Raw genomic sequence first — 27,133 nt, forward strand, 5'->3', positions numbered from 1 at the left:
GATGCTCATGTATAACAACAACAACAACAACAAACCTTTATCCCACTAGGTGGGGTCGGCTACATAGATTGCAAGACGCCATTGTGCTCTATCACAGATGCTCATGTACCAGTTGTGAAATTCAAATTTGATGCAATATCAAATGATCTACTGCATGCCAGTGTATCTTGCTTGGTGGTACCAGAAGTAAGTGTTGATTTCTTTTAAAGTTAGAGAAAGAAGACGATTTCAGATATTAAGAAGGAGGTTTCTGAGAGTTCAAGTAATGGGCATACCATTAAGGACTTTGATTTCAGGAATTGACCTGTTAAAGGTAATGAGTTGAATGGTAAATTTGTAACTTCTATATGCTCTGTTTACTAGATGAGACAAGTCATTAATGAATGAAGTTTTGGTTTCGTAACGTCTAATTTTCTTTTTTTTTTAAGATTATTCATTGTTTGTTTTAATTTGGATTGATAATATATTCATAGCTGATGGCTTTGCTTGTTTTAAAGATCTCTTTACCAAATTCAATTTCAGTCAACTTATTAGCGAAATTGCAAAGCTTCATTTAGTGTGGAATAGCATTAACCAAATTGATTAAGTTGATAAGCCAATAGCAATGACTAAAGGTGGAGAATACTTTTTTCAGTCCTTTGGTTTTTTTCACTTCTATTTTCCTAAGAAACTTCATCAGAATGCTGGAAAATAGCAATGACCAGATATCTTCGCAATGCTGGACAAGAATGGGCTTCTTAATGCCTAATTCTTCTTCTTCATTAGAGTGCAGAACATGATTGTATTTATGGGCTTATGAGATTATCAGTTGTGGGGCTTGAATATCTGAAGAGATTGTTGAGGAGGAAGATGGACAAAAAGGAAATGGTAATAATGTTATGGAGCTTGAAAATGAATGTGCAAGTGAACAACTAACCCAACAAGATATAGATGATGGCTTCATTCAAACTCAAGCCTCTCTCTGTTCTGAAGAATTGGCTCAAGCATGGTTAAAGGAACTTTTGTATGAGTGCTTTCAACTTTCTACGCACTCCCTTATATTTTTCTCAACTTTCAATGTATAAAGTAGTTTGAACTTTATAACTATGATTAATGCAATATTGAATTTTTGTTATATTAATTTGATTATGGATTGTGATTAGAAATGTAAATGTAGAAAGATTTGCTATATTAAATTAGTAAGGAAATAAGGATTTTTTTTTTCAAAATTATAAAATATTAGTGAGGGATTTAATGGGGGTCTTATCCCTCATTATTCCCTTACTAATGTGCTCTTATTTGAATAGGATTAGTGAGGGATTAGTCTCTTGCTAGTATTAGTGAGGGACTAATCCCTCACTATTTCTTTGCTAACGCTATCAGATTTTGAATAGTATTAGTGAGGGATTCAGTTTCTCGTTAAATTCCTCGCTAATTAATAAAAGAAATATAATTCTTCATAAAATTTAACATGCCTTTTATTAATTATGAATTTAATGGAAGGCAAAACCTCTTGCTGAAGCACAATTTAGTGAGGGAAAATAGCATTCAGCGAGAGATTGCTAAATCCCATTTTTCTAGTAGTGACCAAGCAAAATAACAAGTGGTCTCACGTGGATGACTTGTCAAACCCAACTCAAATCTATTCATCTTCTCATTCTTTTGGCTTTTTTACTAAAATACTGAATATAGTAAAAGAAACAAGTCTTGAAAAAAAATCACTCATGAGAGGAATGAGTTTGAAGTTTTAAAGAAATTATTTTTGTCTGGAATGATTTTAAAATCAAAAATTAATTTTTTTGTTTCATTAAAAGTGAAATTGTTTACTGCCTAAATGATTTCAGGTTATTATTGCTGATTTAAGGTTTATTTCCAGTCCTTGCATTCTTTTAACCCGTGATCATTTTGTCAAAATCTTCAAAACCCCCTAAGTTTAGCTTTTGCTTTTCACACAAAAATAAAAAATTCATAGGCAGTGACTGCATAAATGGTTGAAAACATAAAGAGGCATCAGATAAGTTGAAGCTAGATAGTGTGAGGTAATTTTTTCTCTTCTCATTTTATTCATGAGTTAGTAAGATTGAATATAATATTATTTGCTCTTATTTATCTAGTGTTCTAACATTTTATTCCTACACTTTTCATTCTTGCTTTATTTCCTGCCTATTTCATTTCTCGTGCTCTATAATTTTTTTCTTACTCAAACTTTAAATTTTTTATTTCTATTCCATTTCTCTATTCTAGTTATTGGTGTTAGTGTTGTGATCAAAGTTTGCATTTTCTTCCTTTTATCTGCTTAAAGCTTGATTTTTCATCTAATTAAGGTACATTTTCTTAATAATTTTTCAACTTTTAACAAGGACTATCAGCTTACTCCACCAAAAGTTAAGTTGCCTCATCTATAAATTCCTCGAGATAGGCCCAGTAAGTGATGTGATGGCTACTTGTCCACTCAACCATTAATTGAAAATGAAAATGTAGGGAAATAAGAGCCTTAAAATTTTAGTCAATCTCATTACATGCCAGTCTCATCATTATCATCACCTCCTTTCATCTCTCTCAATCTCACTCAATTTAAGTCTCATTACATGCCACTCTCATCATCATCTCTTTTTAACTTACTCATGCCTACTCATTTCGGATCATTCATGTCTTTACTTGATAATCCTGTATTATTTTCTGTTGAATACAATACCTTTATTTTTAAACATAGTGAACCATTAAATGAAGCATATGCCACCCCTCGACAATCAATTTCTTTAATTGAATCACCTTAGTTTGATTTGAATAAGCTGACTACATAAATAAATGAAACACTTGAATTTCAAGAAGAGGGAAACATACAACAAAAATAATGGCCACAACGTATGAGAAGGAGAATAAGATGTGACATCAAAAGTCAGTATTTGTGAGGTAAATTAATTTTTACTTTTTATTCATATAACTTAATCATTCATTATTAATTTTCATAAATCTAATAATTATTTATTTATTATTAATAATTTTTAATTTAATACACCTCATAATAATTCCTTAATCATATTAGTAACAATTATTATTTATTATTTTCATTCAAATGATTACTAAATTATTATTGTGATTATAAGGTGCAACTAAAGTTCATAAATTATTTTTGCCAAGAATAAATTTTGAAAGAACTAAATGGACACATTGAATAAATTTTTCTTAGTATAATGAATTTTAAAAAATTATTCTCCCCTTGCATGATTTTAAATGTAACATTTTAGTATTTTCTTTTATATTGTATGATATGTCGGTAAAAAAATTGATTTCACACAATGTGGCTTCAACTTTATTATTGTGTTTTCATGTTTTTTGGCCATTTATATAGCCATTGTGCATGAATTTTTTATTCTTATGTGAAAAGCAGAAGCTAAGCCTGAGGGTTTTGAAAATTTTAACAAAATGATCACAAGTTAAAAAATTAAAAAAATTAAAAATAAAATATCAAATTAGTAATAATAAATTAAAATTGTTTAGGCAATGAATAATTTCACTTTTACTTAAATAAAAATTAATTTTTGATTTTAAAATCCTTTTAGATAAGAATGATTTTTTCAAAACCTTAAATTTATTCTTTTTATGAATAATTTTTTGTATAGTATTTTAAGAACAACTTTACATGCTGTAGCATTTTCAGAATTTGTTTAGTGTGTGTATAGTATTTTGGTAAAAAAGCCCATTCTTCTCCACTGGAGATCAGTTGAGACCCTTCCACTTTTCTCTTGCCGTCGTCTCCTTCTCCCAACCTGCCATTGAGATTCTTCGACCGCGCCACGATGAACTCGTGCACCAACGTTAGTGAAGACCTTCAAATCTATCTTCATCCGCCGTGAACTCGTGATCTTTATAAGCGCGAATAGCCACTCAAAGTCTTAGGGTTTAAGTTCAATCAAACGGTTAATGACCCGAATAGCCTCTTCAATTTTATGTGCCCTCATCTTAAGCTCCATGAGAGACCGAAGAGCTTCGATATTATTGAGGATTTAGGGTTTGGAGCAAAGGGGTTAGAATGCGTCTTGGCTTAGGAAATGAGGGATCGATGGATGGGGTTGAGGATGAGGAAGACGCTTTGAGAGGTGATGACTGGAAGGAAGAAAAGGGAAATTAGAGAGGTGAAGCCGGTGGTGGTACTGCCCTGAAGAAGACGAAAGAAAATGGGGCTAGAAACAACGAACGATGGTGACGGTTTCATTGCTGAACTGGGTTTAATTTTGTATTTTTAACATGCTTAAACTGGGTTTGATTGCTTTTGAGCTGCTTGAAATCGGTTCGATTATTATTGATATGGATTCAATTGTTTTTACCTTGCTTGAACAGGTTTGATTTTAGTGTTTTGGGTTTGATTCTTCAGCTTAGTGTTCTAGATTTCCAGTCTTCCCTTTTGCTCCCTTGAACTGTCTAACCTGCTTCGAATGTATGTTTCTCCTTGGACTATGGTTGTCGGGCTATTCTCCCTCGTCTGAAACTGAAACTAGATATTGAGATTTTTTTTTTTTTTCCTTTATTGGTTGATTTTTCTTTAGAGATTAGATATGAAGCTTGAGTTGGGTTTTTAATACTTGATTACGAACCCTATTGCAAATGACAATCTATTGATGACAGTAAAAAAAAAAAAAAAAATCTAAGGATTGGGTTTTAGGTTGGAGAGATTGACGTTGCTGAGAACCAAGGGACAAGAAGTGTGGATTTTTTTTTTCCTAAATGCCAAGTGGCTACCGCATGAACACATGAAGGTCAAAGTAATAGTCAACGTAAGCTTGAGCTGATGGTGGGGTAAAATTGTTTTTTTTTTTTAAAGTTTAGAAGTAAAATTATTTTAATTAAAAGGTAAGAGTATTTAGTATTTTTTTAAATTAGAAGATATTTTTGCCTCTTATCCCTAGATACAAAAGTTTTTAGAAGTTTCAATAAAATTATGGCATTTTAAAAAGGCAGATTATCATTTATATAATTTAGAAAGATTTTATTTTCATTTTTTCACATTAATATTAGTTAAGAAGTTATTTCAAATGATTTCATTAATTTACATTTTCTAACCCATTAGTCATTAGATTTAAAAAAAAAAAATCTATAACAATTTTAATAATTACAGATATTATTGTTTAAATCAATAGCAAGACATGAGCCGTAACCAAAAAACATCTATTATTTCTTAACAGAATATGTTCAATTTAAAAAAAAAATTAACATTCATTCATTCATTTATATATATATATATATATATGTATGTATGTATGTATGTGTAAACAATAAAACGTCATTTTTGTTAACAAGATAATATTATTATTATTATTTAAATTAAAAATTTATAAATGTTATTATTTATATTACTTCTTACAATTTTTTTAAATCAAATTCTCAGATTCACATCTATATTTATCTTCCAACGTTGACCCGTATATATGATAATTAATTACTAATTAATAACAATGTGCTTTCCGAAGTAAAACATTTATTACATACCTTTTATTGTTTATTTAAGCGACATTAATTAATAATTAATAACAATGTGCCTTTTGAAGTAAAACATCTATTACATACTCCATTTCAAATCATAATACAAGACATTTTTTAAACACCTTGCCTAATTTAAAATTTAAGATATTGAATAATTTTTATAATTTTTTCAACCATACCCTTATTTCATTTATTATTCTTTTTGAAAAAATTATGTATCAAAATTTTAATTATTATCATCAAGGCTCTCATATAAAATATTTTATGAGGGCATAAATGAAAATATATGAACATTTTTAAAAATTTAAAGTTTCAACTAATATTATTAATAAATCATGAATTAATTAACTCTAACTTATATTGCAGTTTGAATAAAGTACCTTATAATGTTTTTTTAAGTAAAAATAATATAAAAATAATATTTTTAGTGGAAATTATTACATACTAATGAAATATGTAACTTCAACATTTATTAATGACATATAATTAAATTACTAAAGAAACTTTAAGCATTACAAAATACAACATTTTTGGTGTTGAAACCGGATAATTAAAAATTAAATGATATTTATTTCAAACAACTTAGTCAACTAAAAGGTGATTATAACTAAATGGTCATCATATTCTTAATAAAAAATATTTGGAACTCAATGTCTTTGATGTTGAAAATAAAGCAATAAACCATTATCACTAACAAATTTTCTCTAACGATTAAAAAGAATGATAATTGATTTATATAATGAGCAGATATTTATATATTAAAATAAATATCAACAAAAGTATATGCATAATAATCAATATAATTTAAAAAATATAAGGCATTTTTAAGTAAATCTTACCCCTAATAAAGTAGTTATCTACTTCCAAACTAACTCTATTTTTTTATATTTATCTCTATTAAATACTCTACAATAAATATAAATTCATTATCAATAGGGGCTTTTTTTTTAAAAAGCAACTATTACATCTCAAAATATTAAAAATACTTTACATTTTTTAACATTCAACTTTCTAAAAAATGTCTTATATTTTTTAATGGAGGGAGTAGTCTTTTTCAACAATTTTGAGCCAAAAAATATTTCTTAAATCATAAAAATTAAAAGTTCGAATTATCATATTCTTCTCTCAATTATGCTGGGATAAATCTGTGCAACACACGGGATTTAGTCTTTTGTTGGTATTTGAATTTTTAAAATCAAATTACTATCTTACAAAATCTAAAAGAAACATGTAAGAGATAAGACATATCATTATATACAAAATTCAATGGAAGTCATGCAGCAAAAAATGGATGTACTCCATTCAATTGGGAAATGTTAGTTAATCCACTCAATTGTGTTAGGTCAATTTCGTATAATGCATGAGATTTGAGTCTAGTTGAATATATTTGTCAACAAATCTTCATTTTGTTAAACAAGATAACATTATTATTTAAGTTGGAATTTTGTAAATGTTGGTATTTAAGTTACTTGTATTTTTCTTATATTAAACTCGTGTAAGCGCGGGATCTAGGCTAGTTTGCCCTTAAACACGTTGTCATAAAAGATTTATCATAAAGAGGGCACATTAAGCACTTGTTTGTTACAAAAAATAAATCATTTTAAAAAAATATAATGAACATCGGATCCAGGCAAAAGTTAGTATTTAAGTTACTTCTTGTAATTTTCTTATATTAAACCTGTGTAAGCACGAGATCTAGGATAGCTTCCCCTTAAATATGTTGTCATAAAAGATTTATCATAATGGGGGCACATTGAGAACTTATTTGTTATGAAAAATAAATCATTTTAAAAAATATAATGAACATCTGATCTAGGCAAATGTTGGTATTTAAGCTACTTGTAATTTTTTTATATTAAGATTGTGTAAGCATGATCCAGGCTAGTTTTCCTTTAAGCATGTTGTCATAAAAGATTTATCATAATGAGGGCACATTAAGAACTTATTTGTTATGAAAAATAAATCATTTTAAAAATTATAATGAACATCTGATCTAGGCAAATGTTGGTATTTAAGCTACTTGTAATTTTTTTTTTTTTTAAGCCCGTGTAAGCATGATCCAGGCTAGTTTTCCTTTAAGCATGTTGTCATAAAAGATTTATCATAATGAGGGCACATTAAGCACTTGTTTGTTACAAAAAATAAAAAATAAATTACTTTCAAAAGTATAATGAACATCATGTTTCTATTTTAAGAAAATATAAAATAACTAATACAAAAATATGGCTAGTTTTAAATAGTGAACAATGTCAGTATTATGATTAAATTATGATGAATTATACAAAAAAGTGACCATTTCTGTATATAGTGAAAATTAAATTAAATAAACAGAACATAAGACTAGAGCTAGTAATATACGTTGTGCTCGTAGCTCAACCTAACAACCCTAAAAAAAAGTAGATTAGGTTGAAAAAATGGGTTTATTTTTATAAGGGGCGGTTTTGACTCACCTAGCATAGCTTGAACACCTAATAGGCTAACCCACTTATTTTTTTTAAAAAAAAAGATGAAAATCACAAAATAGTTCTCTCAATTCTCAAACCCTTACAATTGTTCAAATTATTAGGATAATTTAAATTATATTAAGTGAATATAGGCGGAGGTTACATACCAGGCCTAGGTCATCTTACTCACTTATGTAATTCGATTTCCCCCAATACTAATAACTATGCAGTTTTATACCCCTAATTTAGCCTCCTCATGAATCGATGGAGACTAGTTAGGTTCAAATCCCTTATGGAATAAGTAGGACAATCTTGAATCAACTATGAGATAAAGGCTATCTTTCGATTCCAACGATCGGTACCAAGGTAAGTTTTCGATTCTAGCAGTCACTGCCAATACCACATAGATTTAAATCAATCTACTCTTCTCCTTAGGCGAGCTCTTGCCAATGATCATGCTATACACACTATCACATATTTATGCAACTCAATCACAAAACAAATGATAACTCACCAACCATGAATCAAAGGATTTATTTGAAAAGCTTAGGCTCAAGACTCATTTTACAAAACCATTCAATTTATAATACAATCAGAGAAATAACTGGCGGAAGCAAATCATACATTTCTTTAATGTATAGTGGACATAACCCATCATTTATTTTGTAAAACAAATCAATTGAGATAGTGATAAATTCATAACCAGTCAAAATGCACTAGTGTGACTTGCACCCAACTAAATTTATTTTCATAATTTAAGTAAAATATTTTCAAGTAAGCATAAGCAATATAGTCGTCTTTTTTTTTTTTGAATTGTGAGTTATTGTGTAACATCCCAATTTAAATTTTAATAGTTAATTTAGGTTAATAGAGATTTTGAAAAATATTTAGAGGTAAGTAAATTAGTAGGAGATGATTATTAAATCTAACTTAGGATATAATTCTAAATTAAAAATAAAAAAATTAATTAAAAATTAATTAATTAAAAAGATATATTAAATTATTATTATTATTATAAAAAAAAGAAGAAGAAGAAAAAGTATGAGAAAGAGGAAGGAAAGAAAGAAAAAAATGAGAGCGACTTTCGGTGCAATGATTATGTATATAATAATAAAAAAAAGGGAGAGAGAGGAAAGAAGAAATAATAAAAAAATGTGAGACCCACAAATTTTTTTTTATAAAAACCCACCTCCTTCCTTCTTTCTTTACTTCTTCATTTCTTCATTCTTTCCTGTGCACGAGCTGAGGCAGAAAGAGCATCTAGTTTCACTGGCGCTGGGTTTTAAGGTAAGAGTTTTTAATAGGATATTTAGAGTGTGATTTTAAGCTTTTCAAGACTAAGTATGTGTTCTAAAAATCTTTTTTAGTCATCTTTCCTCTTTGGTTTCTGATTTTGTAGTGGTAAAAAATTTAAGATTTGGAAGAGGGATGAATTTATGTTGAATAAATATGGTTTTTGAGGTTATTAGTAGTATAATAAATATTCTAGAGTATAAATTTATTGGTGATCTTTGAATTTGTGGCTTAAAGATCAAATCCTAAACTATATTTTTATTAAATCTGAAAATATATGTTGATTTATTAAGGTTTAGATGATTATTTGGGATGAGAAATGAATTATTATGGCTATAGGATTATGATTCTAAGTTTGAGACTCAATTTTCAATTTTTGAGTATTTTAGGTGCGAATTTATGAAATAAAAAGAAAATTTTGATAATAAAAATTAGTTTGGAAGTTGATTTTTAGATTATTAATGTTTATTAATGAGCAAAAGAGGAGTTAAAAATTTTACTTAATAGTATTAACTCTAGATTTGTATTAAGATTTAGATTAGGAATTATGTTATATTTTTAATTCTATTATTAGAATTATTTTATTAGTTTCAATAATTGAAACTAATATTTATAAATAATATGTTATTTGTAGATTGTGTTGTTGGTGAAGATTGTGGTGGGAGAGAAATTTATAAGGAATAATTTATTAAAAAAGCCACGAGGTAACCATGCTTTTAATTTGTGATTAGTGTTACTTCATGTTAATTGGGTGATTATTGAGAAAATTATGAATTTTGTAATATTATATAATTGTACAATATTATTATGAATTTGTTTGATTATTGTGGGAGGTGTTGGGAGACTTGCTATTGTTGTTGTATTTATGTGCCACGTGGTACGCCCCTATTGGAGCTCAATAGGTGGCTTGTAAGGGTTCAGGCTAATCTACCTTTGGCTGGATAATTTAGCACCGAGTGAGAGCTACGGCTCGAGGTTAATGGAGGGATATAAGGATGGTTGTTTGTGTGTATTGTAATATTTTTTATATTTGTTGGAATTATATCATTTTTAATTCTCACTTAATAAGCACACACTTAACTGTTTGTATATACTATCATAAATTGGCTTTGATTACTGGGACTTTTGAGTCTCATTATGTGGTTAATAATTTTCAGGAGAAGAGCCACGAGTGACACGTGGAGGAGTCTCAGAGGCTTAGTGGCATAGATCCACTGTCTCTTTTGGGTATTTGATTTATGATTTATAATGTTTTATATTGCCAATATTAGAGTTTTTTGTTTATTGACAATTATATGAATATATAAATGTAATCATGCCTTTCAAACTATTTCTATTTTTGATACACTTTGGATGACTGTAATTTTAATATTTGGTTTACTTTGGATTGGTTAAAATGGCATAATTATGAGGCCAAATAACTAACTTGTTTTAAAAATTAACTAAATTATTTATTTTACTTGTTGGGAGTATAATGATGGACAAATGTGATTTAGTTTACTTGTTGGGAGTATAAGGATGGACAAATGTGATTTAACCTAATGGTATGTGGGAGGTAAAAATTTATCTGAAATGTTATATTGTGTGAGTTGAAGCCAATTATAAAATATTTTTATATTGAATTTATTGATATAAAATGTGTTGGGTGACTGTAATCTAACTATAATTGAGTTAAATTTTTTTTTTAAAAAAAAATTTGGTGTGTTACATATTGGGCTGTCAAGTTGTGAACAAATCTTAATTTTATTTTTTTCTTGTAGCATCTTTGTTATTACATTTTACTTCAATGAATTCAAAATTTCTAAGTTAGAAAAAAAAAAGGTTAGCCTGCTAACCTTTATTTAAATTAATGTCAAATTTGATTTTACTTTCCAGACTTTTACATGTTAATTATATTTTTATATTTAATTATGTGATGCTAACAATTAATGATAAATAAAGCTTATAATATTATGATGAATTTGTAATCTTTAAAAATTTAACAAAATGGATATAAAAAATATTTTATATTGATAGCTTAGTTCATTAATTTACTTGATAAGTTGGTAGAAATACAATCCGCATAAAATGTAGGTTATATTAACTCATCATGTCAAACTCATAATTTATTGTGGGTTAACTCATGGATTATGAGTTGACTTATATTATCATTTTTACATGTGTGACAATGTGGTTAGAGGAGGCGTTGGAAAAACAACCATTATTGTTGCTAATACTATTACTGGTCAATCTCAACCACAGGCTCCAGATTAAGATATCCACCGACAAGGATCGTAGTGTGGGAAGTTTAATAGTATGATCTTCCAGAGCCGTTGGCCACGACCCGACCCACCATCGTGGTTGTCCTCCTTTTTGTATCTACCCCAAATCCCATATTAACTCCAGCTAATTTTCGAATGATTTAGAATTGTTTGATTTCCCAATATAATGCTTGATTTCCGAATTCAAAGTTAATTATACAATTATTATAAAGTTACAAATATCTAATAAATCTTCCAATTTTTTGGCCAAAAAAAAAATCTTCCAATTTATATAACAGACATTTCACGTTGATTAATCAATCTCACCAAACAGTTAAGTCGGTGATCCAAAAATAAATAAATAAATAAATAAATAAATAAACAAACAGTTAAGTCTGTATCAGGTCTTCTCGTGAGATTTTGTTTCCATACATACACATCGTTGGTGACAGCTTCGCTTCAGCTCGAGCTTTTGAGTCCTTGCTCTTCTCAACACACCCGACCTCTCCTCCCTGCTTTCTCATGTGAGCTCGAAGGCCGCCCAACACATCTCCTTCCTTGCCTCTCTTTCTCGTGCAGATCTCGAGGCCTGTCCAAATACCCTCGGCGATTCTGCACGCAGAAATTGAGTCTATGGCGACATCAATCAGTGGATCTGTTGCCTCCGCTTTCTTACTCGCATTTCTCTTCTCTTGCTCCATATTCACCTCCACAGGTATCACCACTTCTTCTAGCTCTTTTTTTCTTTCTTTCTTTCCTTTACCCGGAAAGTGTTCTCCTGCTGGACTTTGCTTCCAAGCTCCATTTTCTAGAATATGGAGATTTCCTTTCTGGAGAATCCTTGGCCGTGGCATTGTTCCCTACAATCCGATCTGATCTTATAATTGATACTCTTTTTGCCGTTAGTGTTTCTTCATAGCTCTGGCTTGCTATTCAAAACTAATATTTGCAGAGATTTGTACTTATTCGTGAATAGAATACAGAACAGAGAGCTTGAAGTTTTCCATTTCTTGATGTTAATTGTGCATTCCAGTTCATTCCATAGAACCATACTAGCTTGCCATTGAAGTTCAAGGTCATACTTGATGGGACATAATTACAAATCTTTTACAACAATAACAAGCCTTATCTTATTGGGTGGGTTGGAAAATCTTTTAACATCTTTAAAATCAAGTGGTGAAAAATAGAGGAGGAATTAAAAGCATCTCACTGTTACTTTGTCTAGCTTGAAGAAGCGTGATAATAATCATGGCTTAAGTGTCATTTCTGTTTTCTTATTTTCCTTTGATAATCTCTGTGAAACGATTAATTGGTATTAAAAAAAAAAATACAACTCTGGTTATTATTATTATCATTATTTTTGCTTTCATGATAGTGGAATTCAAGTCTGATTTTCATTGTCCTGACTCTTTCATACAGAAGCCTATGACCCTCTTGATCCAAGTGGAAACATAACAATCAAATGGGATGTCATAAGCTGGACTCCAGATGGCTATGTTGTAAGCGTTAGAAGATATTGTCGCCAAACCTTTGGAACAAAATGGTCTTTGAGAATAAATCATTATAGCTTTCATACTGTAACAGATAAATTGATATGAAAAATTCTGCGAGTTATGTGTTGATTCCATTTCTTCAGTATAAACGTCACTGGATGAGTACTATAGAATAAGTTATGAACTATGTAAGAGTGAGACTTTCGGCATAAATATGTTTGAGGAGGACAGGATAGGCTGCCTTTAGTGGCAACGAAACAACTAATAATTTAGTCCAAAAGCGAAACTGACCTTGGTATTTCAATGAAACTCTAACATGATTTTATCAAGGGAAATGAGTATGTCGCTGTCTTTCCTTTTTGTAACATATATTGTAACCTTCTTGGTTATTTTAAGCAGGCTGTGGTTACAATGTACAACTTTCAACAGTATCGGCACATTCAGGCCCCTGGCTGGACCTTGGGATGGACATGGGCTAAAAAGGAAGTGATTTGGAACATGATGGGAGCCCAAACCACCGAGCAAGGTGACTGCTCAAAGTTCAAAGCGAACCCCCCGCATTGTTGCAAGAGGGATCCAACGGTGGTGGATCTACTTCCTGGAACTCCGTACAATCAGCAGATTGCAAATTGCTGCAAAGGGGGAGTAATGAACTCATGGGCTCAGGACCCAGCCACAGCAGTAAGTTCATTTCAGGTCAGTGTTGGCCTTGCTGGAACTACCAACAAAACTGTCAAGTTGCCTAGAAATTTCACCCTCAAAGCACCGGGGCCTGGATACACTTGTGGCCCTGCGAAGATTGTGAAACCAACCAAGTTTGTCACCAATGACAAAAGGAGAACCACTCAAGCATTGAGTAAGTTAATTGAAAAGGACTCTGCAATTTGGGATTTTACTTGTGTCTTCCAGCACTTCCTTTGATAGAACCTACATCAATCTACACGCATTCATTTTCTCTACAATGCCATGTTTTGTTTAAGTTGATAATAAACAGTTAAACACTCAAAGAATTGCATTGGATTTTGTCCTTTATTAGATGCGGTGTCTGATAAATGTTGTATCAATGATTATTATGCTTTTCAAACCAAGCTTGAAATCTGTTTAACCTTATCTGCGTCTTTTGTGGCAGTGACCTGGAATGTTACCTGCACATATTCTCAATTCCTTGCTCAAAAGACCCCAAGTTGCTGTGTTTCCCTTTCATCCTTCTATAATGATACTATAGTAAACTGCCCAACCTGCACATGTGGCTGTCAAAACAAAACAGAGCCTGGAAGCTGTGTGGAGTAAGCACGTGATATTATTTTCTACAGAATACGTGAAACTTAGCCCTTTTTTGGTTCTCATCTGATGAATTCTTTCTAATTATGTCTGACAGCCCAAATTCCCCGCACTTGGCCACAGTAGTAGCATCTTCAGGCAAAGCTAGTAATACACCTGTTGTCCAGTGCACCAGCCATATGTGTCCAATTCGAGTGCATTGGCATGTGAAAGTCAACTATAAAGAGTACTGGAGAGTGAAGATCACAGTCACGAATTTCAATTACCGGATGAACTATACACAATGGAACCTTGTTGTGCAGCACCCCAATTTTGACAATCTGACCCAGCTTTTTAGCTTTAATTACAAGCCATTAACACCTTACGAGGGTTTGAGTAAGTTCTGTTCTTCTTACCCATATTCTAGTCGTTCTGATCACGGACCAAACGGATCAAATTCCAGCTTGTTGACCCCGCCTGGAAAATAAACATACCCATTATACCAACTAAATTGATTTTTTCCACCTATTTTCAAATAAAAAGGGCGCAGCTCCAGTTCTTGTGTAATCACTTGGAATCCGGATTTTGCAGATGATACAGGCATGCTATGGGGATTACAGTTCTATAACGATTTGCTGTCATCAGCTGGAGAATTTGGGAATGTACAGTCAGAGCTGTTATTTAGAAAGGATGCATCAACCTTCACATTTGACAAAGGTTGGGCTTTTCCCCGGAGAATTTATTTCAATGGAGATAACTGCGTTATGCCTCCTCCTGATGCCTACCCATGGCTGCCAAATGCAACTTCAAAACTAGTTTTCTCCCTCCTAACTACCGCCACGTTTGCCTTTGTTTCTTTGGTACTTTTATTGGCTAATTCATAGACAATCATGTCTTCGAACCGATCGATGAAGATTGAAGCTGTTATATATAATATATGCACATTTGCAAATGAAGGAGAGGAAAGTCACCTTTGACCCAAAAAAAAAGAAAAAAGAAAAAAGGAGGAGGAGTAGAGGAAAGTCACCAAGGTGCAAAATGCTTTCCAGTTTCCTCCAAGATTTCTGGCTTTTACGCGTCAGTCACGTATTTTTAAGGTGTTGCATTGTCAAATTATTTGTGAGTTAATGAAATTTTTTCGTTGCACTATCATTTAGACAGTTTGATTACCGTTTCCTTTAGCCAAGCAAAATTACTGTTTCAGTGGCATGAATCTAGATACATTTATTCTTTTGAAAGTAGAATTTATAATTTTTTAAACTTAAATATAACTAGAATTGGGATCTTGATATATATATATATATATATATATATGATCAAGTGAACACTTCATAAAAAATGATTGATAAATTATACACACTAGTATTACTGTGTATTTTCACGAGTAAAAAATTACAAAATTAAATGTTACAAAATTAGATGATGATGAGGGTTTGCATTTGCAAAATTAGGTAGCAAGGATTTGTAAAATGATTAAAAGGATGCGCGCATGTTTGTAGATAATATATTTTGACCAAATATGTTTATAGTTTTTAAACATCTGAAGAAGTAAAGATAATTATTGTGAGAAGTGTAGAAGTAATTGTTCATAATTTCATTTTTTAAAGGTTTACCAATTGTTTCTAAATTATAATTAAATTAATATATACTACAAAGTAAATAATTTTAATTCAATCAATATCTCAATATACATCAATCAATACAAAATTTATAGTTCGATAACCAACTATTTAACGGCGCTTGAATAAACAAGTATATACAACAATTATGGCTGTTTGTTTAAAATTAAAAATGAGTAATTTTTAAATAATTTAAAATTTTTATAAAAAATATTATTTTATGTTTGATTATAATAATAATAAATGATTATTAGTTAGTTATTTTTAATTTTGTGATATATTTTAGAATAATAACTTATTTTATAAAACAGAAATCAAGAAATATATCATAAACTTTAAAAATAACTAACGAATAATTATTTTTTATAAAATTTCTAAACTATTTATTAATCACTTATTTTTTAATTTTAAACAAATGGATTATCTTTCATCTATCATATTAGATTATTTTTAAAAAATATTTAAAATAAATTTTTCAAATAGTAAAAAAAATTAATTTTTCAGATTCTGATTATCAATAAAGTTTAAACAAACAATATAAAAATTTACAAAATAGATTATTTTAAAAAAATATTTTTTTTCATAAGATAAGTTAAAACAAACAGGCACTTAATATATGAATCACCATGTACTGAGTAATGACTAATTAAAATTTAATAAAAAAATTATAGACTTATTTGTTTAAGATTAAAAAATAATTTATTTTTAAATAATTTAAAAATTTTATAAAAAGAGATTTATTTTAGAGAGATTTTATAAAAAGAAAGCATTATTTTATGTCTTGTTATAATAATAAAAAAGTGATTATTAGTTAATTATGTTTAGAGTTTTAACTTTTGACAAAATCTATTTTATAAGTTTTTATGATGTTTATTTAAACTTTTGAAAATAATTGGAATTCAAATTTTTGTTTATTATTTTAGAAAGTTATTTTGAGTAGCTTCTAAACATTGTTTCTAAAAATAATCTAATACATAAAAAAAAGTATTTTAAAGAGGCAGAATACATAAAGATATTACAAAATTGAAAAAACATAATTTTTGAGTCCTTTACTTGTATTTTGCTATAAGTCCTTATATATATATATATTGTGTTTTAGGTTCTACACTTTTATTTTTTGATGTTCTGAGTCCCTTTAACGTTCTTATATTTTGTTCACTAAAATATCAAAAAATAAAAGTATAAAAAACTAATATAAAAAAAAATATATAAAGATTTATAATAAAATATGAATAAAATACAAAAATTAAAAATTACATTTTTCTCGTAAAAGTTCAATGGAGCAGTGGCTTTTGTGAGGCCATGCAGACTCATTCAATGGAAAAGGAATAAATGATTCGATGTATATGGCGCAAAAAAAAAAAAAAAAAAAAAAAGGAGAAAGGAAAAGAAAAAAAAAGGAAAAGAAAAAGAAAAAGGAATGCTATAGTTGATGAGGCATACAAAAAATATGCTAAATCACCAGCCGTTAACCAGCTCTCAGAAGCACGCGACGACGTGATCTACCTTCGGCGAGGGTCTTCGTCAGGAATCTCTAGAATTACTCCTCCCAATTCTATCGTCTTTTTCGGGCACCTAATCGGCGGAGGAAGGTTTACATTCGACGCGTCCTCTAACTGACATTCTTCTCCACCAGACGCTTCATTATTCTCATGCTCTGACTTGATTCTCGGCGGATCGACGAGCCTTCGGCACAATGGGCAAGTCGAGTGTGATCCGAGCCACCTATCTATGCAATAGAGGTGAAAGATGTGGTCGCAGTTTGGAAGCACTCGCCCTCTGTGGTGATCCTTGAACTCGATCAAGCAGATGGCGCACTCCAGAGGAGAGCCACTGCTCTCGTCTGCATCGGCGGTGGTGGAGGAGGAGGAGTAGGTGAAGCTGGGAAGGAACTTGAAAAGCGAAGGGTCAAGAGGAGTGTTGTGGAAGAGAGGAAGACCAGAGGGAATGTCGTCGTCGTCATCGGAAGGGGAACTGCTGCGGTAGCGGCGCCGCCGGTCCAAAATGTAACGGCAAAGTTGCCAAAGCAAAGCGGCAAAGACTATAATTACGAAAGTATGCTCGATGACGGCGAAGAAGATTCTCTGCAAGGTATCGTCAGCCATAAGTAAAATTCCTGCATGAATACAAGCATGAGAGGCCCTTTCATGAATATATATATATATATATATATATATATAAGGATTGAGGGAGATAGATTTTAGATTTTTCAGGATAAATATTTTATTTTAATTTTTAAGTATTGGAATAGAGTTTCTAAAGAGAAATTTAAATTTTAGATCCTTTTATCAAAACAAAAGAGTCATCTTGATCCGCTCCTGATAAACTCTAATTACATCTATTAGAACTAGGATAAAAGTAATTAAAAAATGGCTTGTCAGATCAGAATAAATATAAAATTTAATGATAATTGATAAAGTATATGTAAATAAAATTATCCAAAATTCAGAACGTTTTGGATTTAATCAGAACAGTTAGTAGCTTGATCTTGTAGATATCTAAAAATGATATATAAAAATATACCTGTTTTTTATATTTTGAATAATTATTGAATGGCTTTCCTCGAGAGATTTTTGTTTTTTAAAAAATATCCAGTATAGTTGGCTAAAAAGTATATCTAATTCGATGGAATATTTACTAACTACATTTTAAACATGATATTTTTAACTAGAGATAGTAATTTGGATCAATCTAAATAAATTAGAAAATTCTTAAAGGAATTTGATAGTTTAGAATATCTTTTTCACTTCAGACTTATTCAAGCCTCATGAATAAGCTTGAAAAAATTTGGTCAAGCATGAATCTAAGTGAGCTCAACATGAATACTCAAAATTTTTATTATTAATAAAATAATATTAAAATAAAATTAAAAAATTTAAAATCTTAATTTTCTAAAATAAAAATAAAATTTAAAAATAAAATAAAATAATATTGGGACAATTACAGCTAGCCCCTTCTCAAGGAAATTAATTATGGACAAAAACCAACAACAAGTCCTATTTGAGAAATAACAAATCATGTTTCACATTTTAACAATAATTCATTTTAAATTAGTCCTTATCTGCAATAAATTCTCTTGAGAAGTGATTGATTGCAATTCTCCCATTAATATTTAACAATTTGTTTATTTAGACTTATTTGAATAAGTTTGAGATGTTAAGGTTGAGTTTAACTATATAAGTTTTTCTTATATTTAGATATTTTAAGTCTGATCTATTTAAATTATTGACTCTATTTTAGCTGAATGTGAAAAAAATTATACTACCACAAATACTCGAACGACTTATAATTTTGCCCCTACAACAGATTGTCTTTTGTGTCCTATGTTTTGGGGTTTGTTTCTTGTTTTATTTACTTCTACTTCTATCTTATGCTACGTTTGGTAGGAGAGAAAAGTAAGGGAGAGAGAAAAGTAGGAGGGAAAAACAGAGAGAAAATAACATTTTTGTCTGCTTGATTGAGGAGATAAAAGTGAAGAGAAAAAAAAAGTAAAAAAAAAAATATAAGACTCACATATATTTACCTTAACTTTTTTCTCCAAGCAAGATTTTAAAAAGAAAATTTTATTTTTAAATTTGCCCACTAATTTTTTTTATTGCCACCTCTTGCTTTCCTCTATTTTTATCATGATATTTATAGTGTAGTTATATTTTAAGTATAAACTTTTGTTAAACAAACAGTATATTTAAATTTTAGACTAATTAAACAAATGTTAGTTCTAAATTTTCAGGTTAATTTTTAATTAAAATATTATATATTTAATAATTTAATAAATAAAATTTTGAATTGGATAAAATATTTTTTGTCAATATTGGATAAAATAATTTTTAATTATGCTTTTGTCCGGTCAATAATATATGTTAAAAATTATTATACATATGATATGTTAAAATGTTAAATTTTATTTTATAAATATTTGTATAAATAATAAAGTTATTATTATCTATATAAAATTAATAATTTTTCTCTCTCCCTCAGTTTTTTTTTCATTCAGCCAAGCACAATGAAATAAAATTATATCTCTCTCTCTTTTTTTTCCTCTTCATTTTCTCTTCTTTTTTTCTCCCCGGCCAGCCAAGCACATGGTTAGGTTTTTAGTATCTACTCCAGTGATTGTTGCATGTCTGATACAAATTTTGTTGGGAAGAACTAAGTATAGCCGTACAGGGCTCCAATTAAATTTTAATTTTTTAAAAAATTATTATTTAATACTTCGGTTAGTTTGTCAAGCGAAAAAGAAAAATACCGTTGTTTACCTTACAGGCCGGAGCTACGCAGCGAATATGTTTTTCTTAAATTAAATATATTTTGAAATAATTTGAAAAACTGCATACCATATTCGTGAAATTCTTTGTTAGGAACTCTCAATAGATCAAAGGTAGTGATTTAAAGTTTATTTTGAAAACAATGTGCATTGGAAAAATTTAATACTAAAAAATTACACTATTTTTGAATTATTTATTTTTTATAGTTCAGATATTACTATTATTGTGGTGATAGTTTTTTCCCCCCTATCCTATCGAAAACTTCCGCGCAAAAAAAGAAAACACACATGCACAATTCCACTGTACACAGCAAATAGTAATAGTAATAATAATAGTAATAATAATAATAATAATTTTCGTTTTTCAGGTTACATGGGCATTGAACTCAAAATTTCTTATTTTAAGGTCTGTTTGGTTCTTTAAAACCTTCCTCTCAAATTGGAGAATCCTCTCACCTTCCCTCCTTCCCCTCCCTTCCCTCCTCTCCCCTCATCTCTTATCCCCTCCCCTCCTTTTTTTCTCTTCCTCCTATCGAATCAAATAAAGTTAAAAATTGAATCAGTTAAACTATCAAATAGAGCTGTTAACTAAGTCCATATAAATGGAAAAAATATTTTTAAAGGTCAAGTTAACTCAGCTTAACAATATTCAAGCCTACCCAATCGAATAATCATATAAAAATATAAAAATACTTCACTGAATTGTAATATTGTCATTTTTACTTTTTAATAAGTATACTTTGCATAAAAGAAATTAAGCAACCCAATATTGTTTGCGGGAAATATGACAATAACATCTTGACCATATTTGATACTAAATTTAAAATAAAAATATAATATCTATCATTTTAATTGGCACATAATAACAATTTACAAGATCGAACAATTTGTTATCTAGATTTTATTTTTTTCGATGATTTTCTTAAATTTTAATTTGCACATTATTATTTAAGTTTTAGTTTATGTGGGGATAACATATCCCAGGATAACAAATTATTTTTCATATTTTTAACATACAATGTATAACGAATTATAAAGTAATTTATGCAGAAATAAAAAAATTTTGTTTATATTTTTAATATGTACAACAATAAGGAATTCTAAAATAAACTAAGTTATTTTTAATATATTTTTAATATATACAGATTATAACTTATAAACTACAGAATACTATTATTTAATTTTTAATTTATTTGTGGATAACACGAACAAAACTAAAAATATACACTTTTCTTAAATCGGCAAATTATAATACATCTTAGAATAAAATTCATGGATTAAAATAAAATATAGTTTATATTTCGATATAATTGGGACAAAAAATTTAAAATAAAATAAAAAAATATATGTGATTTGGAAAATAAAAATATAATTATTTATATTTTTATTTGTATAATTATTTAAATGTAATTGTTTATTTTATTTTATTTTATACTTTCTAAATACTACTATTTTTTTATGAAATCATCAAACTAATATTTATTAAATATTTGATTTTTATCAGTCAATCATCATCTATATCATACAAATGTTGTAGAATGAATTTGATTGGCCAAAAAAACATTCACTCTAGTTGGTTGATGCACTTTAGTCTCATGTAAATATTACTTTCTGATTGGTTTGATTTCATTTAATATGTTTCCTTCTTTTAATATCCCGTCTTGCACTTTTTTTCAAATTCAAATTGTAAATCACCACTTACACGGGAGCATTATCTGATTCGATTTTCTCCATTTATGGCATTTGTCTACTACAAGTTCCCATGGGACTCCATTTTCCCCTTTTTCTTAGTCCTCAAGCGCAATTGTTTAATTTCATATTTTTTTTCATTTCTAATAATCAACTAAGAGTGAGAAGGGGTTTTACCATAAATGCCTCATGCCCGTTTGAGTGTGATCAGGAATAGAGCATAATACGTATTTTGAGATATTGCTCAAGAGCAAAAACACGTGGAAGGAAATTATTAATCCTATCTATCTTGACCAATGTTTTCTCATGTAACGTACAGGAATGGATTAGATGGAACGCAAACCACCAAATTAGAGGAGGCCGTTTTCGAAATTGGCCTTGGATCAAAGTTTTTAGTAACTTTTGCTGGCTATTGTGGGTGCACAAATGTAAGGATAGATTTGAAGGCACCCAACATACTTCCAAGGATAATATCAATGCGTGTAGAAGGAAACTTGTGGAGGAGAGGGATTTGGCAGCTCTTCAAATACACATAGAAATAGAACAGGAAATTATGGACATCACTAGAGTGCACCACCTTTGGGCAGTGTACGAGTTGATGCAGATGCATATTCTTAGGCCAACATAATAATGCATCATGCAGGGGGCTGGGCTGAAGTTCTTCAAGTGAATGGTTAGGCGGATTTAAATGCAATTTGGTAACCTCCCAATCACCATAGCTGAACTAAAAGCCATTAAACATGGGATCCATCTTTGTTTAATCCTCAATATCAAAAAGGCTTTGATATATTTAGATTCAATGGATGCAATCAATTGCATTTATAGAGGAGTAAGCAACACTCATCCGTTTTTTGAGAAAATATTAGAAGTACAAGAAATGTTGTTTGCACATACAGATTTTACATTGATGCATGCTCCTAGGGAAGCGATGACATGTGCTGATCGCTTGGCTCAACTCGCTTAAAACTCCGCTAACAGAGTGGTCTTCCTAAATGAAATTTCATGGTGGCTATAGTGGGGTTCTATCCCATAGACACTAGTTATCTTTGTGTTTTGTTTTAACTCCTAGCTTTAGCTAGCCTTATTAATAAAAAAAATATTTTTTTCATTTCATAAACCATTTTATTCGTTCTTTATTTTTTTCAGTTCGAGCACCACTTTTGGCTAAAAAGAAAGTTTGAGCACCACCGACTTCCGCCTCTATGGCATCACCACTCATGCCCATTTTTTGCCTAAAAGTTGTCGTCATTGCTGTCAACACTAATGTTGGAGCCACCACTGCATATCCCAAACCCAAACTCACAACATCCCTTTCTTCATAATGCTTTGAATTTCTTTTCCTCTTTTGGAAATTCACTTCCTTTAAAGGGTTCTCTGAGTTTGGTGGGACAAATCCTCATTTTTTCATTTCTATTGGAGGGACATCGAGCTTCACCAGACGTCACTGTTCTTTTATTTGGGGGCTTTTACTCTCTCCTCCCTTATCATTGCTGTTGTCGCTGGTGGAGTTATCTCAATAGAGATAAGGTAAGGGTGAGGGTTTGATTTCTTCATGTATATTTTTTATATTGTTCATTGATTTATTTTTTTTCATGGTTTTCAATTTGAAACACGACGAATAGCATTGGTGCGAGACATTTTTTTATTATTAATTGGTGCTTTTTCAATGGCGGTGATATTTGTAGAATGAGCATCATCCCCAATTTGAGCCAAATACTAGACAGCTCTGATATGTCATTTTTCTTTATTTGTGATGTTTAGACATAACCTTTATGTGTATATGTTTCACAGCAAGACTGTTGCTTTTGTGCTTGTGACACCATTTTTTACTTTCTTTCACTTACCGAAAGGATTGTGCATCATAAGAAATGGTGATCAATACTAAATCCAACTATTTTATACCTTAGTATATATTCTTATAATTACAATTATTTTTGAAAAACATATGTAAATATTAATAATAAGGTCATATTAGTAACATGAACATTAAACAGGAATTATGCAATTCTTAATTGGATTGTGATATAGATTAATTTTGTTTCAGGTGCTTCAAGAATTAGGGATCTCCCCTTTGAGCAGTTTTATTGTCATGGTTTCAATCTAGGAAAAATTGCTGAGGCAAGTTTTGGGAATGAAATGTACAAGGTCTTAACTTCTGCAGCACTGAGTGTGATGTTAAACCGGTCCTTGATTAATGGCCAAACCAGGGAATTGGAAGGAATGGGAGCAACCTTTCATATTGTAAATTAAGATTGTTTTTACTTATCAATTTTACAATTTTCAAACATGAATGAAGAACTATTAGCCTTATCTTATATAGGTTTCAAGGAATTACATATGGTGTAGCAACTCAATTTTTCTTGAAGAATATACACTCTCAATGAGAATGGTTGCTTTTGATTTATTTGGTGATCCAAAAGTGCTAGACTCTCATCCTAATGTATTTTGGGAGCTCATGAGAGTTCTCGTATCCAGAAGTTTGTATCTACTAGCAAGGAAATTTGTCCTCACATTTATTTTGAAAAATATGTTCACCTTGGCTTTGGCAGTTAAAGGTTCAATGCTTCTATGATTACATTAATGTAAGAATAGTCATTGCATTGAAAAAGTCACCTATTATTGATGTTTTTGCCACTATTGGTACTCCAACCATTGTTTGTGGCGCTGAGGTAGGCTATGATACCGCACTAACAAAGACACTGCTGGGAGTAGTGTGACTAGACCCAATTGATATGCTTCAAAAATTCTGTTTTTAGCATCTGTTATCATGATAAGTGTTCCAAATTTTTTAGTAATTTGCAATGACATTGAGAAAGGTTTAAATTGTTTCAGTGGCGACAAGGGAGACAGCATTAGAACATCATATGTGCATCATCAAGACCAATCTAAGAAATGTGCTATTGTAGGAGAGATAAGTAGAAAAATTTTCGCAAATGAGAACACTTTTATGGTTGGAGGGTCATTTGCTGTTGACTATCTGACACAGGTCAAAGCAAGGCTCAACAATCTTGAGAATCTTGGGGCTCTCCTCCAGCATGAGGTCATACCAAAGTCAGTGCAATGTTCACACAAAGGCCTTGGATAAAAATCCCAAACTTGGGTTGGCAATTCTACTAATGATTTTCTTGGCGATATGAAAGATTTTAAGTTTTCTTTCCTTTCATTAACTCCTAAAATTTATGTAGCAGTCAACATCTTCTAAACTCAGTCTACATCTTCTAAACTCAGTCTATCTATTTGTTTGAATTGTTTTTAACTTTAGGAAAATAGTATATTGGACTTTTTTCCTTACACAGAGAGAGAGAGAGAGAGAGAGAGAGAGAGAGAGAGAGAAAGGAAGGGAGGGAGGGAGGAGGAGGAGGCAATCAACATTCAAGTGTCATGTTGGTGTTGAGGTTTGTGTCCTCCCACAGGTCATGTGTTCAAATGGACATTGAGAGGTAGGAAGGGTAAAGAAAAGATAGGAAGAAGCACATTGACACTCATGGTTTCTCATTTAAAGATGACATTGAAACAATTGATGATAGAGTCTCAAGTTCTATTTGTAACTGTAATATTATCTTGTAACTGGAGGAAATTGCGTTATCCTATATCTGGACTATAATATCTACAAGTTTGAAACTGAGGAAGCTATCCAATTGTTTTTGGTTTGTATTGAAGTTGGGGGGATGATCATAACTATCCACCACTTCTTTGTTGGTCCAAAAAAATGATTACTTGTTGACTATTTTGAAATGTTTCTATAGGATATAAAAAGGAGAGAAGGATCTCTTTCTCAAGGTTACTGATAAGGCTATGACAAAATGAGAGAAAAAATGTTTTATTTCACTTGGTGTATAGAAAATGCAGCATTAATGTCTAGTGAGATCTAAGTAGATATAAACATGTTTTGTATGTTTCATGAAGTCATGAAACACAATGTTTAGATATGAAAAGTATATCTTGGCAAAAAAAAAAAAAAAGTATATCAGACATGCAATTCAAAGGATGTAAAAGCACTAAGTATACATCTTGATTAAAAAAATGAAGCTATAATCCCCAAGAAGAGCAAAGGAACTATTATCAAACATATATACCATAAAAGTATATTTTAGTCGCCAAATATGTTGATTATTAGATGATAGAAGATTGAGAATCAGTTTCATTATTGGTAAGAGGTAAAATTTAAAATTAGAGAATATCTATACATGAGCAATCAGATTGAGAAAGGACTTCCATGGAAGATGGGGTTTTTTTTTAAAAAAAAAACTCATCACCCTATTTGTCTTTATTTAACGTGGAGGACAAACATAAGAGTTATTTGTGAGATTATATTTTTTTGGAGGTCGGGTGAGGATGAGAACAATTGAAAATTACCCATTTTCAAGGTTCCAAATTAAGAAGGAAATTTTACGAGGAACAAAGTAGAGAAAGAAAATTGAAAGATTTTCAAAAGGATTGGAAACAATGTTAATAAATTTTATAAGTTTAATTTTATGATGGAACTTTTAGGTCATTAGTTGTGGGCACTAGGTAATAAGTCTTAATTCTAAAGAAACTTCCCCCATCACTTATATAGAAAATTGAAAGATTTTTAGAAAGATCATGCATAATGTCAATAAATTTTATAAGTTCAATTTTAGTTTAAAGTATGTTTTTAGTCCCCTAACTTTACATAAAATTTTATTTTAGTCCCTTAATTTTATAAACTGTATTTTTAGTCTTTTAACCTTAATACTATTAGTTTTAAATGATTATTTTTTATATCAATCATTGTTATTTTAAAAAAATTAAACTTAATAAGTCAACATTTAAAAGTATTTTTTTAATATTTAAAAATTTAATATAAAAAATTTTCATGATGAAACTAATAGTATTAGAGTTAAATGACTAGAAATACACTTTTTTAAAATTAAGGAACTACAATAAAATTTTATATAAAGTTAAATAATTAAAAGTATACTTTAATCTATTTATAATAAAACTTTTAGGTCATTAGTTGTGGGTACTATATAATAAATCTTTAATTCTAAAGCAACTTTCTCCCATCGCTTACATACCAGGATGAATTCAAATCCATAGCTATTTTATTTTTCTGTATTAAATCTGATTGACATTATTATCATTGTTTTTGCTCTTTGGCGCCCAAATTTTAAAAATGGTAAAATGATAATTAACCTTGAAAAATTATCTTATCTTTTTTAAACCCATGCAATGCACGGGAATAAATTCATGGTTGCACTACATGAAACTTCTAGATACAAACAAAAATTGATTTTTTTTTTTCTAGATAAAATCTTATTGTTTTTTATATTGACTGTATATTTGGATTTTCATGTTCATTATGACTTTGTTTTTGTATTTTTAATTGTACCAGAAAAAGATTGTTTTT

At 29.9% G+C, this 27,133-nt stretch overlaps 2 protein-coding genes and 1 pseudogene across 2 annotated transcripts; 2 read left to right on the forward strand and 1 right to left on the reverse strand.

Moving 5' to 3' along the window:
• The first annotated feature begins 11,871 nt into the window (after positions 1-11,871).
• On the forward strand, positions 11,872-15,342 carry LOC129309212 (protein COBRA-like). The gene is made up of 6 exons (XM_054950648.1): positions 11,872-12,152; positions 12,857-12,936; positions 13,330-13,786; positions 14,060-14,216; positions 14,309-14,586; positions 14,782-15,342. Exons 1-6 carry the CDS (start codon positions 12,071-12,073, stop codon positions 15,072-15,074), a joined length of 1,347 nt encoding a protein of 448 aa, XP_054806623.1. The 5' UTR covers positions 11,872-12,070; the 3' UTR covers positions 15,075-15,342.
• A 1,953-nt stretch (positions 15,343-17,295) lies between these two features.
• LOC129307892 (RING-H2 finger protein ATL2-like) lies at positions 17,296-18,014 on the reverse strand. The gene has a single exon (XM_054948833.1). The coding sequence runs from the start codon at positions 17,912-17,914 to the stop codon at positions 17,312-17,314; it is 603 nt and encodes a 200-aa protein (XP_054804808.1). The 5' UTR covers positions 17,915-18,014; the 3' UTR covers positions 17,296-17,311.
• Positions 18,015-24,148: 6,134 nt separating this feature from the next.
• LOC129309031 (mitochondrial outer membrane protein porin 2-like) lies at positions 24,149-24,899 on the forward strand (annotated as a pseudogene).
• Positions 24,900-27,133: the final 2,234 nt, after the last annotated feature.

The sequence above is a fragment of the Prosopis cineraria genome, unplaced genomic scaffold (genome assembly GCF_029017545.1).
Source record: "Prosopis cineraria cultivar Desert tree isolate PC_DT_omini unplaced genomic scaffold, ASM2901754v1 PC4, whole genome shotgun sequence".
Classification (NCBI taxonomy): Eukaryota; Viridiplantae; Streptophyta; class Magnoliopsida; order Fabales; family Fabaceae; genus Prosopis; species Prosopis cineraria.